The 17,427-nt window shown below is 30.8% G+C and overlaps 1 protein-coding gene across 4 annotated transcripts in view; it reads right to left on the bottom strand.

Moving 5' to 3' along the window:
• The window catches only part of LOC126768896 (myoneurin-like), a 56,512-nt gene that overhangs the window by 4,948 nt on the left and 34,137 nt on the right, over nucleotides 1–17,427 (bottom strand). For 2 of the 4 annotated variants that reach the window (XM_050487301.1, XM_050487302.1), the window contains exons 2-6: nucleotides 12,045–12,205; nucleotides 11,011–11,202; nucleotides 10,122–10,809; nucleotides 8,776–8,966; nucleotides 7,835–7,921 (exon numbers count right to left, since the gene is read on the bottom strand). In XM_050487301.1, coding sequence (XP_050343258.1) covers nucleotides 7,835–7,921; nucleotides 8,776–8,966; nucleotides 10,122–10,809; nucleotides 11,011–11,202; nucleotides 12,045–12,185 — 1,299 coding nt within the window. In that variant the 5' untranslated portion in view covers nucleotides 12,186–12,205. Of the gene's footprint in view, nucleotides 1–15; nucleotides 5,996–6,088; nucleotides 6,519–7,834; nucleotides 7,922–8,775; nucleotides 8,967–10,121; nucleotides 10,810–11,010; nucleotides 11,203–12,044; nucleotides 12,206–17,427 lie in introns of those variants that run through there. The other 2 variants (XR_007669283.1, XM_050487303.1) reach the window with 2 other exon arrangements.

Here is a 17,427-nt window from a genome sequence, read left to right as displayed (position 1 = left end):
GAAATAAAAGAATAGTTCTGTAATGATTGTAGAGCTTTTATTTGTCAAAATTGTATTTTTACAGCTATGATATGCTTATATTTGTTTCAAAAGTTACAATGATCAACAGCGATGGATTTGTGTACTGTTGCATTTTCAATTGACGAATACCAATTTGATCCTCGACCTTTATGATATACTGTAACTATATTTCAACAAAACCATACTGCTCTCTGTTACAACATTATGACCTATTATTAATGATAAGGCAAAACAGATTTCACTAATCTAAAATGTCAACAATGAAAGTTAAATAAAACAGCTTAAGGGAAAAATAATCGCTGACGCTTCTATGAAGTAACAACGATTTAAGCTATATAATAATATAAATAAAGTGGACCTACGTTATTTGAACTTGTGCTGATTACAATTAATTTTACAGCATAATATACAAAATTCATACGAAAGCCCACAGCTGGGTACCGACGTTTTGAAACATCGAAACATTGAACGGTCAGCGACCCAGCGAAAACAGACGTAACACAAATAAATTGTATATGTATATCATGCTCTTATTCACGAAACTTAATCTAAATAAATTATATTTAAAAAAAAATCGTAATCATTAAAACAAATTGTACCAATATATAATAATCAATATACCTACAGGAACTTAGAAAAATTGCAATATAAGTTATATATTTATGTATGCCACTTAAAAATAGTAACATAATCACAAGTGACCAATGAACGCTCATCGCGGTCAAGGCTCTCCACCTTCCGGTCGTTGAAGCTTAACAGTATTATCTAAGACTATACAAATAAAACTATTGTCCTAGTATTGGTCATTAAAATAATTTTGCACTGGTTAAATTTTTAACGGTATAAATCACAAGATTGGAATGCGCTAACTACGGAGGTTTTATATCGCGTGTGTGCATTAGTCAAGTGTAATGGTGTGTCGTGCGGCATACGCACGTTGTCGGGCATCCCGAGACACGTCCTCATAGGGCTCATGTTGTCGCGATCTTTAAAACAAAATTCACCTGTTGCAAGTCACATATCATAACGCAACTTACAATTTTCACCATAAAATTACACATATTTCTCTATAATTCATTCCCTACATAAACTATGTATATTCCGTGATTTGCAGCCTTTATATAAGTCTTATATAGGCGAGAGGCACTCTAAATATAAAACTGTGGTCACAATTTATTTTATAAAAATGAATTTAAGTTGTATCTATTCAAAATGTTTAAACAACATGTGCTAATCTCGAATTACATGCTTGATAGGTACTCAGAGAAAATATAACTACATAAAATTCACATAAATATCGTATATAACTATTTATTTTATTTTGTGCTAACGGGGTGTGAACTTCGCAGGGACGTGGCAACGACTGGCGAATGTTAAAATTTGAATAACTGCACTTAGGGGCCATATAATATATACTATTGTATATAACAATCATCTTCATCAACAACCTCATACTGCCTATATACATGTCAATACATATAATTATGTATAATAATAATAATAATAATATTTCATTAATAAATAGTACCTCTGAAAGTTAGGAAACAAAAATAGCATTTAAAATTGCATTCAGTTCTATTATAAAAACTATTTCGATAAAAAATCGTACTTTGTTTAATCGCATCTTTACTAACCATTTAATTATTGCTATTAATTTATAATGTATATTGTAAATATTCAATCTTTCTTAAAACAAGAAGAGGAACATTAATCAAGGTTACAATATTGCTATAAGTTTGGTAACGTTTGACTCCGAAAAATAAGATGAGTGCAGCTTTTCAAATAGCAACATTAGGTGCTACTAATATATTTTTTTTTCATTTTACTCCTTTTCCACCATTCTAGCTCCGGAAAGTAGCGCATCTACCAATCTATATCCTAAATATGCATTTACATGTGCCTTTTAACAGCAGACCAAAATTAATTTTCACAGCGAATAAATTCATGGTATAATCTATGTACGCAGATATATATATATATATATAAAAAATCACCTCTATTTAAACAATAATATATAACACATTTATGAATGGGTGTTAAATTTTACTAACATCGTTTCGTTGAATTTAGAAATAATTCAAACACTAAAATGTTAGAAATTTAAGTGATTATGGCGTAAATTTTAACATCCATTCTCCCATTTGGAATGTTTTATTATGTTAGTTTAAATGATCAGTTAGAGAATATTAAATAATATTAATGAAATTAAGTGCGTACAAATACTGCATTGTCCATGCCTAAATTATTTTTTTTTTCGGCCATCGATGTAGCCTCCTACAGACTACGAATGACAATTTTTTTTTCAGTACGCCACAACATTTTGTAATAATTAAGATAACACCTTAGATATGCCGCGGTACTCAAAGCTACGTACCATACGTTATAAGTAATTGTCAAATACACATTAATCTATTCTAACAAAATATTTTGTCGAAATATTAAACCGAAGACAAGGGAATGCTGAATTTTGTAAATAAACAGAAAATTTTGTAAAATAAAAATATTACTAATATGAGAGTTTTTAAATTCAACTCCGATTCAAAACAAAAACAACTTATTTAATACGTTAAGATTTATGGATATTAAAATAAACTAGTAAGTGTGAAGTCAAAGCTATTATTTTCACATAAATATTAATAAATCCCTAAATACCTACGCTATATAATTTTCATCATCTAAAATTGTCATAATTTAAAATTTCGTTATAAAAAAAGCCTTATACTCTATGAAGTTGAATACTAACTTTAAAAGCAATGAGATCTGATAAGAGGCATTAATGGATAAAAATTTCTGATAAAAACTGTTACGAATTGAAAAATCCATGATACAAAGCATTGAAAAGGTTTTATTTAAAAAAATAAGGGATTGCGGACGATAATGAAACTTAAAAGAAATTTACTAACTTTGGTATAAACTAAATCATGTTTATGCATCAAGATTTCAAGCTAAATGTTATAATCCGCCCGCGATCAGAGTGGGATCCGACCTTTTGGAACTGAGGTAACCGCGGCTCGGTAATTGTAACGTTGGCAAACTCATATCGATGATTCGCGAGACGTTACTCGTTTGTTAGCGTGGAATTTTTATTTGTAATTTTCTAGTAATAGTCGCATTACTATTTTAGAGATTTATGGTTGGACAATCACAAGATTATTATTAGATTAGAAAAATAATAGAGAGAGATAAAAAGTCTGCAGTTAAACATACATACTTACATACTGGTATTATGTATCTCCTAAAATCTTATTAGCCTTTTTGGTTTTGCCAGAGTTGGATAATTTTTCTTTTAGATATTCTTTGCTAACGCTTCATTTTCTCGATAACTGTCATTTTTATATACTTTGTTCCGTCAAAGTTACAGTCTATTATCCTAGCGCGCGGACTATGATACCAAGTAACATCAAAATACAATTAATAACATAAATTTGAATAATAAACGTATATTTTTTTAATTGGTTTAAGAGGACAGACGACGAAATGAATCATCTAAATAATGCGCCGCCAAAAATGGGATTGAAGCTGTTGAAACTGTTATAGCCTTAGTGCCCATAATTCAACTGGCTCACTAATAAGAACGCATTAGTGCAGAGTCATTATATTATTATATATATATTAGAATAAAGGAAGACCGAGTGATACCCACCCAGGCCAAGAAGATCAAAAAAAAAAAAGATACGTTCAAATGAATATTCTTACAAGTTATTAAGAATAGGTTTTTAAGACCTTGATACTTTCAGGATATAAAATCGAAAGCACGATATTTATTAGGAGCAAAGATATGACGCTATGATTTTTCGTTTCATATATTAATTTAGTCTTACAGTGAAATAATAATCACTATTATTCTGAGATCGATAATTTTACTCCCAGATGTAATACCTTACTTATATATCACAGACCATTTCTTAAATTACCATAATACTTTATAGGGTTAATCCAAATATTATATGATAAAGAAGAAATATTTCTCTATAATATTTAAATTTAGAACGAATTCCAAACAATTTTTTTTTCATTATTTTCTCTATATTTTTCATAACACCGATGTTGATTTCTAAAAATGATATGCACGATTTTGAAATGATAAGGTACATCCTATTCTATTAGTAGTTAAAAAAAAATCATCTACCCTCAAATTTGCTACATACACATACAGCCAGAGTACCGTCAGCATATCAAAGTTAAGCTTAATATAAATAAGAAATAATAATCAGTCATCCAAACGTTGTTTAAGCTTATTAGCGCGGCATAACACATAATTTAATTTATGAATGAAATGACTTACATATTAAAATGTTTAGGCAAAAACAACTTCTATTCCAACCGTCTATAAAGCACATTATCGTGACCCAAAGCCATTACGATTTGCCGCGCTCAATAGAGCCACCATTCAATCAAGAACAAATCAAAGCTTTAGTAATATTTTTTTTCGGCTGTGACGTCGATGACAGTTCGTGGTTTAATTATACATATTTATGACAAATAATTTCATTTATAATGAACAATGTCGTCTTAAACATGTATCTATGTAAAATAATATGTTATCTATCTGAAATGAACGTTATAATCCATAAAATATCCCTGTATTTGACTCTGTTAAATTTCTTGAACACAGCAATTGTGAGATGACCTTCAAATGCTTTTTACCATTTTTTTTATAAAATGTTGTATATATGTATAATATAACATGGAATACATATAGCATTTGAAACGTCGTATAAAAATAAGAATGAGACAGTTAATCTGTATGAAAATAGATAAAAAATTTCTACATGGGTTACCATGCCTCTGTCATCCATAATCCTGTTAATGAAAGGCAAAATTATTCCCAGTTGTTAAAACCATATTTATGGTGTAGCATATGTCAAATGGACCCGGACCAAGAGGCATAGTGTTCTGTTCGAACTGAAACGGCGCTTAAAGCTTTGATTCCTATGATCACACACCCACAACCCTCCCCATATATTGACCTACTGAAGCATTATACTCTTATAAATTTCCTAAAAATCCGATATTAGGTACCAAACTATATATATTTACATTTTATATGTCGTAATATTGCTTTTGAATACCTCGGGGAGCGTGCGTCGTTTACTTCGAAAGACAGATAAAATTACTAAAAACCTCAAATTTCTAATTTATACATACAAACTATTTTGAGTGCGATATCCATAAACTCTAATAATGTTAAAGCACTCATTGTTAATTTCTCAATTTGGTTAATAAAAAAATCTGAGACAAACGCTATGATAAATTTGCAAATGGCCAAAGACTTCAGCTCCAAAGGAATATTTTACATTAATTGAACTTAGTGTTCTTATTATTGAAATCACTAAAACATTAGTAATATGTTTATATTCTTCTAAAATAAAAAGCAAAGCAAACGAGATCTAGATAATCTTAAATATAATTTTGAAAAAGATTTATTTTCTAATCATCTTTGGCTATGCCAATTAAGGGATTGTTGCTAATAAAATTACTCATTAGTATCTAAGGTAAGTAAAGCACCTAAATGTTATAAATTTCATGAAAGCAAAATTAAGGAATCAATAAAAACGCGCTCTTTATCATAAAACAAAAAAAAAAAAAAACTCAAAAACGTAACACTAACAAATTTCGTGAGTCAATTATCTATAAGTGAAATATCAAATATTTATTCATATCATTCAGATCACAGTTGCGGCGTTTAAATCACATTCTTAACTAATAACATATTGTCCTCCGTTTGTTCATTCAACTCGCACCATTGACTACTTCCAATAAAAACTTACATTATTGGCTAATATATTCTGATAAATTTGTGCACTATAGCCATCCCATACTCATTGATGTGGACTCTCCTCTTCCGTGTCGACGGGACTCGGCGACAGGAACTTCCTCGCGTACTTCGGATAATGTGTCTTCTCGTGCGCTTTCAGTATCGTTGACCGCGAAAACGTTTTGCCGCACAGAACACACCGAAACGGTCGCTCACCTACAATTTAAATTAAAAATATAAAATCTTAGCAACATTAATGATTGCTTGAACCAAAGTACCACTAGATATTGTTATAAATGTTTTGCCTACCTGTATGCACTCTACAATGGTCCTTCATATGATGCCTCAATTTAAACGCCTTTCCACAAAATTCACACTTAAAAGGTCGATCTCCGGTGTGCACTGGTAAATGCGCTATTAACGATGATACGTCAGGAAAACTCTTGCCACAAAATTTGCACAAAACGACATTTCCAGGCTCTACTGGACCGATATCTAAATCTAAGGGCGACTCTTCTGTCGGCATGCTCATGTAAGTCGGCTCACTAAATTGCCCGATCATTGGTAATCCAATAGGCCTGCCCATTAAAGCGTCGCGATACTTCAAAGTGTCGAGAGTGTGTGTCGTCAATATATGCCTGGTTAGTTTGCTCTGATGTGGGAACGCTGCTCCGCAATGTATGCAAGGGTATGCCCTCTCCCCTTCATCAATTCTCCCCCTACCGGACCCTTCGTACTCCTGCAACCACAAAAAGAACATCAACTTCTTTTTCTCTTGTTCGTTCTTAGCAAGGACCAAAATGTGTGCAAAATCTCTACCACTACTTTCTAAATTGAGATGCAATCTCTGTATATCTTTAGTTTCACTATCTAATTAAGAAGTTGACGCTCATTTTTGCCCAAAAAATGTGCAGGAGTGAACCCGGGAGCCGGCTACGCGTAATGCCTTGTTGTTTAGCATAGCAACGCGCGCGCGTACTGAATCTATGATTCGTACATGTATCGTATGCAATAATATGGCCAAAATTTAAAATAAAACTGCCCAAAATATATGAAACAAAATGAATGTATGTAAAAAAATGATGGCCAACAAAATGAAGGTCAACTTCTTGACAGCAAGGCATAGTACTCGTTGTTAAAATAGCGCAGCACATCAATAAGCATGCAATTAAAAACAAATCAACTTCCACAATAATTGCCAACCAACAACAATGATGAACAACTAGTACTCATTTAAAGCCTGTTGGCTTATTCATAAACACGTATATATAAACTTTGATTTAAATGAAAATTCTGTGTTGTATATATATAAAACTATATTAAAAATATTTTAAAACAACTAAATTCCAATATTATGTTATTATAAGAAGAAAGAACATGGAAAAAAATAGAAATTGAAATAATTTTGTAGATTTTAGGACTTATATACTTTATTAACTATCAAGATTTATAAAAAAAAAGAAAAATTATAATGGGCATTATTTTTTTATATTTAATCACGACTTTAAGAATGTAAGGTATTTTATCTACTAAAATGGCATAGTGGAAGAATTTACGGAAATAAAATAAAGCATACAATAAATTTAGGAACATCAATATTTAATTTTAAACTTTAGAAGCCAGTTTGATATAAATAACTTGATTTATGTAAAATAAATACATAATATGAAATATATAAAATAACGTAACAAGCGATAATGTGCAAAAGAAATTGACATGCATTAAATGTATTTATATAAAATGAGGTATTGTAATAATCCTTCAATTTTAACATTGACATTGGGCAAAAATTAAGCAAAATCCAATATATTTCACAAATGAATTTCAAAATCTTTTTAATCTCGATTTTGAATAATAATTTTAATTTAATCAAGTATTCATTCAGTTCACGTTTAATTGTGAACAGAATAATGTTAACTCATAGGCAACAGGAAAAAAAAGCCAATAATATACACTCAATAAGCAAACTACCTAAAATGAATTTTGAACAAATATATACAAATCTACCACAACCACAGGTTGTACAAAATACGAGAACAATATATATATACATACAGATTCATGCTGCATCCGGAACTCTGGTGCTGCTTCCACAATCTTTTCCTCATTACTCCTATCCCAATCTGCTTCTTTCTTCAAAGACTGAAATTGTGTTAAATCACTTATTTAAAAAATAAAAAATTCAATTCACTTTATTAAATTAACATACTATAATGTGTGAACATAAAATAATATATTTCGGAGGCAAAATTAGAATTAGTAAGACCAATTATAAAAGTATAAAACTGACATTTTTCAAAATATTGTGTACATAAATACAACGTAACATAAATCAAGGGTTTTGTACAAGACCCTACCCAGATGGGAGTGCTACCACTATCTCATAGTTCTAGATGTAGAATCAAACCTGAATGACCACAAAGTAACTTTCCATTGTTTTATTCTGTGTCTTACTGTATATTTTATATATACCGTTACGAGGCATGAATAAGCCAAAATATTTTTAGGCACCAGAGACTAGGCACTTTAGTTCCCCTGGTAGGCAATGCATTGATTAAGGAATATTTTCCATTCTTTATACATTATGTATTATTAGACCAGACCTTCAGCATCTGCCATCTTCAAACAAACATTGAGCTTTGGCCAAAATGGGCCAAATAAATATTTATATTTTGATAATCAACACATTGAATAGATATTAGCAAATTGCATTAAAATAAGCAAAAATTTGCAGGAAATTTAAGAGGCCTGTTACTATACATCTTTATATACCTTACATGAAAAATGATTAACTTATAAAACTTAAAACTAGCTTTTGATATAATTAAAGACATTATTTTTATTTTAAGGCAACATAGTTTTTATTTTATGTTTGAGTTATTATCATGTTCTGAGATACAGATCTCGATATCATATGTAAATACAAATTAAACATGTAAATGAACAATAAAATGAGTATATTAACTTGTCGAACATAAAAAAATAATTAATATTACCAAAGGTACTTGTTGAACAGGAGGCAACCCGGAGGGTCCTGCTATAGGTTCATTTCTTGGACTCGATAGTGAACTATGAGAGGGATGAGGCAATCCAGGATGTGGTAATGTGTTCAGCACACTAAGCCTTTGTTCTACAGGAGAGTAGCGCGGTCCCAGGCCACCATGACTGTTTATTATCATATTTATGCCTGAAATTTAAAATTACTTATTTTTTTTACACTGTATTTTACATAGTGCACTCGATTTTTTTTTTTTTAATATATTAACGTTACACCGAATGATTATAAATCAATAACGAAATATATTTATGCACTAACTAACACTGCAAATTGCATTTGACTAGATTGATTTTATTAACTAACAATCATTTTTTTTCTTGCAAATGAGATTCATCTTATAAAGATACATACATCAGCAATAATTTTATTTTTTGTTCGATAAATATCATAAAATCCATGGTAATGAAGTATATAATATTTTCTTTACACTTCACTTGATTAAATACCACAAAATACAGTTTTGTATAAGTCATTTTCCTAAATATTAGTAATCAACTCTTTGTATTTTGACGTAAAGACAATTGACATTGACATCAAGCAAAAGTGAACATGTTTTGAAAGAAAACTAACAATAGTTTTTTTTATTATTTTCTCTTAGAAAAGCAAAGGCTTCACACAATACAGCCTCACTGTCAGTTCTTATTTTTCAAAAACTCACTTATAACCTAAGTTCCAACTGACATTTGAGATGTTTAATTTACCCTATTATAACTAGGTAGTATAATAAAATTGTAAATATGTGACATACGTGTGATCATCAACAGTATTTGCAAAATATACGTTTATGATATTATCGCTTATTTTTTTTATCAATAAAACTGAGTCAAATTGTCGTGTCACCGTCGTGTCGTCATGTCGTGTTAAGAACATCTATACAATTTTTTTTACTTGTTAGTATAAAAAGTAAAGTTTTACCGAAAAATACTTGCTACCTTAATTAACGTGTAGTTCTGGTCTCTAAGTCAAATGATAAAGGCTTATCAATTCAATCAAATCAAAAAGATTATCAATCATACATCATAATGTGGCAAGTTTATTTTTAATAAAACTCTTGTCATTATTAAACACTAGTTGTTTTTAATAGTTTGTATAATTTAGAAAAAAAAGCAACAACTTGATTGCAATCACGGTAAAAACCAAAGATTACATAACATGACATATTATAAAGATTTTTATATAGGTAACTAGGTTGTATAGGTGGCATTATTATTTAAGTATAGCTTATAAAGAAGGAACTACATTGGTATATTTTTTCAAAATAATATGTATTACATAGTGACATACCCACGTTCTCATTCGCACCATTGGACCTAATTGAAACGGAGTCTTCTTCGGGTGACGATGGACGCATTGGTTCGTCAGGTGGTTCGTCTTTTGGTATAGGTGGATGCGTTAATGTTGGAATTTCAATTGACGTTTCAGGCCTAAACCGTCTCACAGAAAGTAACGGAGATATTCTTGGTGGAGAAGCTTCAACGGCTTCCCGTTGATCGCGAGCATCACGAAGATCTCTCGCGTCCCTTATTTCACGTAATTCTCTCTCTCTCTCTCTATTATCTTTAACATCTCGTAATTCTCTGTGGTCCCGTACCACGTCCCGTGGTTCCCTTTCACGTTCCCTGTCTCTTTCTCTATGCCCACCCAAATCTCTCGACTCTCGAGTTTCCCGTACCACGTCCCGCGGTTCCCTTTCACGTTCCCTGTCTCTTTCTCTATGCCCACCCAAATCTCTCGACTCTCGAGATTCTCTATGACATTCTCTTATATCTTTGCAATCCCGTTCACGGATTTCACGGCTTTCCTTTGCTTCCCTCCGTTCTTCTTTCTCGCGTATATCTCGCTCGTCTAACCTTTCATGCGATTCCGTACATTCCCTTATATCTTGTTGTTGGCACTCCTCCATCGGTTCCGGAACGTTCCTCGTGTCAATGCCGGCTGCGCTGAGTGTAGTCATTTCAGCTAGTCCTTTGACCTTGAAAATATAAAGAACACGTAATTACAAAATTGTTGTTTAAAAAAGTAAAATGTTCATTAATAATTAAAGTTCATTTATAATATTATAATTTGTTTATTTATAATTAATTTAACTTTCATTTTTATTATTTATAAGTAGTAAAATCAAAATATATAATAAAATAGTAATTATTTCGAAACTATTAATCCACTAATTTACCTGTAGGCTCTCAGCAGTTTTAAGGAGAGCAGGCAGTTGGCAATATTGGACGTTAACCTCGCCCTTGTACATGAAGTCTACGAGCGTTCGGAGCTCCTCCAAGCCCACGTCCTTGAGGATCACGATTGGGTGACGTGAAGGATGGTCCACAAATAGCGAACGGAAGTAAGATGAGCACGCTGATAGTACTACCTGAAAAAGATGAAGAATAATACACAAATCAATTTTAAAGTTTTAATAACCGTTTTATTTCCTATATAACGTAATATCATATCTTATTATGAATTGATTAAACACATTTTTCGCTCTGAAAATTTTATGATTTGTTAGGCAAACTAACGTGACAATAAACATTGGTCAATATCTGATTGGATTTTCCACGTTAGCCAGCAGTGTGACTCATAAATCTAAGCCATACCCTTCGTATCGAATAAATAAATAAACTATTTTTACTCTAATATTTTTTTTTAAGAATAACAAGTTGGAGGATATAGTAATTATGTATATTTTATGCTCTTTTTCTGATCCCAATATTATTATAATAATTTGTATCTATTTTGTGTCCAAAATAAATCCAACGTTTTGGTTATGAAACATATTTTAAACATGTGTAGCTTATACAGTTATAAAAATATTTCAATGACCGAAAACTATCTACCAAAGCTAGACTAAGTGGGGAGGGGGACCTAGCCACCTGGCCTGCTCGGCGCCAGATCATTCTATAACAAAGATTCATTGTATGTAGCCGTTTGAAACATCCACTTACGCTACCCATTGTAATCGTACATTTGCCAATAAGCGACATTATTTTTAATCGGATATCTTTTTTGGCATTCATATCTCAGATTTTTTATTGTTAACGATGTTCAATAAATTGAATAATACTATATGTATGTGAATCATGTAAATCATGTAAATGTGTATGTGAATCATGTAAATAATCATTACCTTAGGTTTTTACGTATGTGTAAGAGTGTGCAGAAGAATCGTCTTCAACGAAATTTCTAGGCATTTAGTTTTTTTTAAATACCTACCTTATGAGCCCGGATGGAGGCACCTTCGGAACAGGCGAGCGTGACGTCCACCAAGCTTTCGTCGTGTAGCAGTTGGCTGAAAACGCCGAGCAAGTTGCTCTGATGATTGTTCCACCTCAGGCAATAGTGCTCACTTCCCATGTCTGAGCTAGCTCCCGCCGCTATCAAAAGAAAAGAATAATTAAAATAAGCAATTGAATAGAGATATCAGATGGGCTTTCTATTATAAGCAATATCATACTTTGTTTTTAAAAGTATTACGCAGTAGTCATTTGTATTATTACTAAAATACATTTGTATCAACTAATAGCTGGTCGCTGAACTTTTAAAGTTACATCGTCTATTCAATCACAGACTTGTCAGGAACGTATTCTCTCAGTCCCCACATATTTTGACTTTAAAGTCTTTAAAGACAAAATGGCATTACACAAAGAATTGGACCGAAAAATTGGATCATTAGTTTTGAGACTTTTAGCTTTTATATTTCTATAAGATAATAAAATCAATAACCGTTTGATATTTTCCATTTAAAAAATGAGTCGGGAATTCCACAGAAATATGCGAAAGCCTGGAAGTCCTGTATATTTGATATACTTTTATTTTGACAACATTAAGCTACCTTAAAAATAATCTTAAGAGATTCTTCACCGCTTCTCTCTAAAGAAAGAAACGGTGATATATGTATATGATATTATGACATAACGTAAATAAATGCTAAGCAGAATATTTAATCGGATTCGGCTCATGAACAAGCGCTAAGTGTTAACCAAAGTCTACTTAATAATCTAACCCACTTTATAAAAGGTTAGAAGTTTCTCAGAACGATTTTATGAATAGGAGCAGATAGATAAATAGGAAAATATTTACGCATTTCAATTACAATAAATATATAAAACAATTGGTAGAAACTCATCATGTAATTGTGTACCATAAGGAATTTTATCGACATAAAAAAACCTTTAACAATCTGTGCCGCTTTTTAGTGTAAGTATAACAACCAGCGCAAGAGTGGTATTATTTCTAACAGTGAGCAGGCAATTCTAGCTTTGGTGGTGTGAGTTGCCAAATACATCTAGCATTTAAATTATTATCAGGCAATGATAGAAAATATCGCATCCTACTTTTCAAATAAATTATTTTCAGTTTTGTTTTTTATTAATTATTTTAAACATCCCTGTTTAACCGAAAATGTGAAAAATATCCTAAAATTCGAATTTCGGCTATAGTCGATTTCCGATAGGATATATCTTTAAACAATATACAAGTAAATGATTAATACTAGTGACGGAAATGTAGGAGAAATTGTAGGAAACAAATATGATGTCAGCGTCATGGAAGATACCGCAAATAGCTATATAATAGACGTTATCCGCTGCAGATATGACTATTTTTTTTTTTTTATTTGTACCCGTAGAGAACATCGTTACGGTATAAATATATATATGTTATAAATTTTAATTGTATTAATGGTTTCACAATAACTTTTTTGTTGTGGCTTGTGGTAAGAAAAACGCTTCATGCCATATCTAGTCTCTATTCTAACCCATCTTACGTCAACACTCCACGTCATTAGCAAAAACAATATGAAGCTTGTTCGAATTTGCACAATCATAATTTTATTTAAAAAAAATGTGCGTACTTTAACAATATACAAATAAGACAACGTCTTCTAAGCTCTACATAGCTTTGTTCGTGAATATTAAAATTATTTAATGTACAACAACAATACAGTAACAGCCTGCTAATGTCCCACTGCTGGGCTAAGGCCTCCTCTCCCTTTTGAAGAGAATCTTAATCCACCACGCTGCTAAAATGCGGGTTAGTAGAATGCAGATGTGGCAGAATTTCAATGAAATTAGACACATGCAGGTTGCCTCACGATGTTTTTCTTCACCGTCAAGCACGAAATGAATTATAAACACAAATTACTATATATTATAAAACCCACGATCACCGGATAAGATTCACGCGTTCTAACCACTAGGCAATCTTGGCTCTATTAATATATATATAAATGATTTCATAAAAATGAGAACAACTAAAGAAGAATTATAGGGTGGAAAGAATTATAGGCTTGAAAGGAATATTTAATTTAAAGCAAAAAATAATATCGATCAGTTTTATTTGTTTCAATATTAAAAGCTTAGCTTAGCTTGTAAATCATTTAGTTATGTTACATGTTTTATGTTTCGAGTTATTATTTTTTAAACCAATCTTAATCCTTCGCATACGATTATATGCCAAATCACAAGCGCTCACTGATCACACTAAGCCGGCTATCGATCAACGGGTCCTACGCAATTTGATTTTACGATCAGCTACGATTTTAGTTTAAGTAGCTAGTACGTACTTCAGTTGTGATTTTTATAGTAAATTTACTGTTTTATTGTTCTGTCTTGTATGCGAAAAATGCAATACGTTTTCCTTATTATTACTATGTGGCTATATAATCTGTTTAATATTATACAAATATAAAAGAACATTCGAAATAAATATTTATGACCACTTAAACAACTTATGATCACCTAAGAGGATATTGTACACCTAAAATAATATAAAAAAACATTTTCTATGATAAAAACATGAATGTGAATAAATATTAAATATGGTGAATGTCTCTATTATTACATATTCTAAATTATGGTAAACCAATGACGCTGATGTGAACAATAAATAGTAACATCTACAAGGTAATTGTTATTACAATAATCACACTTTTCCTCGTACCTCCAGGCTCCGACAATAACCGAAAGTCAGTTTTATGTCGAGTTTCATGTACAGTTAGAAAAAATAGACTAACAGAGGTTACCGATATAATGCGTAAATTATATCTTGTTTTGTTACAATCCTTTTAAGATTCTTCTAATATTTACTACTCACGTTTTATTAACTAAACTCAATGAAACCGTGACGAAGAAGTGAATTATGTACATAATTAAAAAAAAAAACACCTGATCGAGCATAAATTAAGAACGCATTAGTCTTTGCCTCGAATAAAGCAGTATTGCCATAAATTAAACCGCGTGTATTCAGTTCTTATCAGCACAGGCCTATTTCCTGCACGAGTTACGACTGATTAATAATATGCCAGCTCGCATGCGAATATCTGACCTGATTCATACGGTACGCATAAGAAATTTACTATTAAAATTTAATAGAACCTCAACCTTCTGCTTATCTATGACTTTTAGTTTTTTTTTTTAAGTGTCAAGGATCAACGTAAATTTTTTCCCGGCTTGGGACATCATAGATCAAGCATCAAAAGGGACATAATATTATCCAAAAGGGGTAATCACAGATGTTTTTATTTATCAACTGAAATATTATGTTTTAGCATATATTCATTTAGAGCAATAAAATTAACAATTCTTTTCCCAATTGTGAACAAACATGGCTTTTTTTCTAAAATATATGTTCACATAAGCAATTTGGAAGTCATTGAACTATTTATTTTTGATAGAGTACTATTTAACTCTAAAGACACCCTGCTCTTTAGTTTACATTGATCTCTTTATTAAAATGCACATATTTTAAAATAAAGCAATCGTCCAAATATAAAAAAGAAACTGTTTAAGTTAACCATTGTCTTTTATTGGCTTTGAACTGTCACTTTAAATAAATTAGTGTATATTATAATTTATAAGACAATAGCATTTTTGTATTACTTGATAAGTAATTCTATTCCTAAAGCCATAAATATATCCAACGTATTATCTTCAAAGCCTAATATTACATAAATTAAAAAAAAATATTGTCAAAATTGATTTTGTTATAAAATATAGACAGACGTATTATACATAAACTTCACGTTAATAGTATAGTTCTTTGAATACCGTTTCGCACCTCCATGCGGGAAGATAAATATAGTCGTGAGTGTATTTAAATGTAGTGTGCGCATACGCGTGCGGGCGCGACGCAGTCAAGATCAAGGGCGTGCGATTGCGCAAGAGCTGGCTGTCGCACCGCACTGCAACTCGGTGTGATGTCATCCCGTCTGCGCTCTCCCCCCACACCTCTCATCACGATCGTTTCGGAAAGGCCGCGGACGCGGAACGTTCTATTTTAAAATTTTGTAGCAACTAGGCGGCCTTAGCACTATCTATACCTTAATATGAATTTATACCTAAGGACTAATTGAGCTAAAGATTAATTTTAGTTCTACAACAATTTTTAAGGAAGCCTTTAAGGTTAGATATATATTAGCACTATTTAATAATAATTTGGTTATATTCAATTAATTGTCGTAAGTACCTATACAGTTAAACACGAACACGCAAAAAGGACTCGCGTAATCATCTCGTTTCCTGCTAAGCGACATACATATGACCTTGTCTTGGGAAATCACCTTGTGCTTTTATGAACTATCATTTGTTATCGAGCGATAATATTTAGTAACTATGTATAAGTACGACGTTATATATCAGAATTCTAGGCGATTTTTTTTGTTAACTAGAAAATAATGACAACCAATTTAAAAGACGTGAGTATTCATGTAAAGGTTTCGATTCTGACTGTATACTGTAATGTTAGTCTTTAAAATTGTTATATACTCGTATCCATGAAAATGTAGAGGTAAATAAGACGGCTTGCCAACGAGAAATAATTATAAAAATAAATATTATATTTCTATTTAAATATACTTACAACAAATATTAGATAAAGTCTCATTATAATTATTTTTTATACTGATTTTATTAGGAAAATCATAGATTTGTTTTTTTATATTTTTTATGTTTTTGTATTTGATACGAGCTTATACCCTGTTGGTTTTTCTAAATGTTATCACATATAAGTACTTAAGATATATATACTATACTAAGATATTTTAGTAGTAATATATAATATATATATATATATATATATATATATATATATATATATATATATATATATATATATATATATATTACTAATATATATATATATATATATATATATTACTACTAAAATATCTTAGTATAGTATAATACTATACTAAGATATTTTAGTACTACTAGTATAGTATAATACTATATATAATAGGCTCTTAACATATGAGTTAAGATTGACATAAATATTATGATGATGTAAAAAAGAGTCTATATTTTACATTCTATTAAAAAAACCATGAACGTTTCATATCGAAATCTATTTGATATGAATTAATGATTATTTAAATTAAAAGATTGCTTGTAAGATTTATGTGCGAAATCGAAAACTTTCTTACCAATAATTATTCATTTATCTTCTTAAAACACTAAAACGATTATATACGTAGACCAATTAAAAACGTCTATAACGCGATAGGATTCAAATGTATACTTTAAAATTCATAAATTAATCGATTTCCAATGAAAATCTAGGTAATAGGTATATCATAAAAACCGATGTCCCTCAAAGAAGT

This window comes from Nymphalis io, chromosome 6, assembly GCF_905147045.1.
Source record: "Nymphalis io chromosome 6, ilAglIoxx1.1, whole genome shotgun sequence".
NCBI classification, from domain to species: Eukaryota; Metazoa; Arthropoda; class Insecta; order Lepidoptera; family Nymphalidae; genus Nymphalis; species Nymphalis io.
Note: the sequence above shows the minus strand (reverse complement) of the source record. Positions and strands in the feature narration are given on the sequence as shown.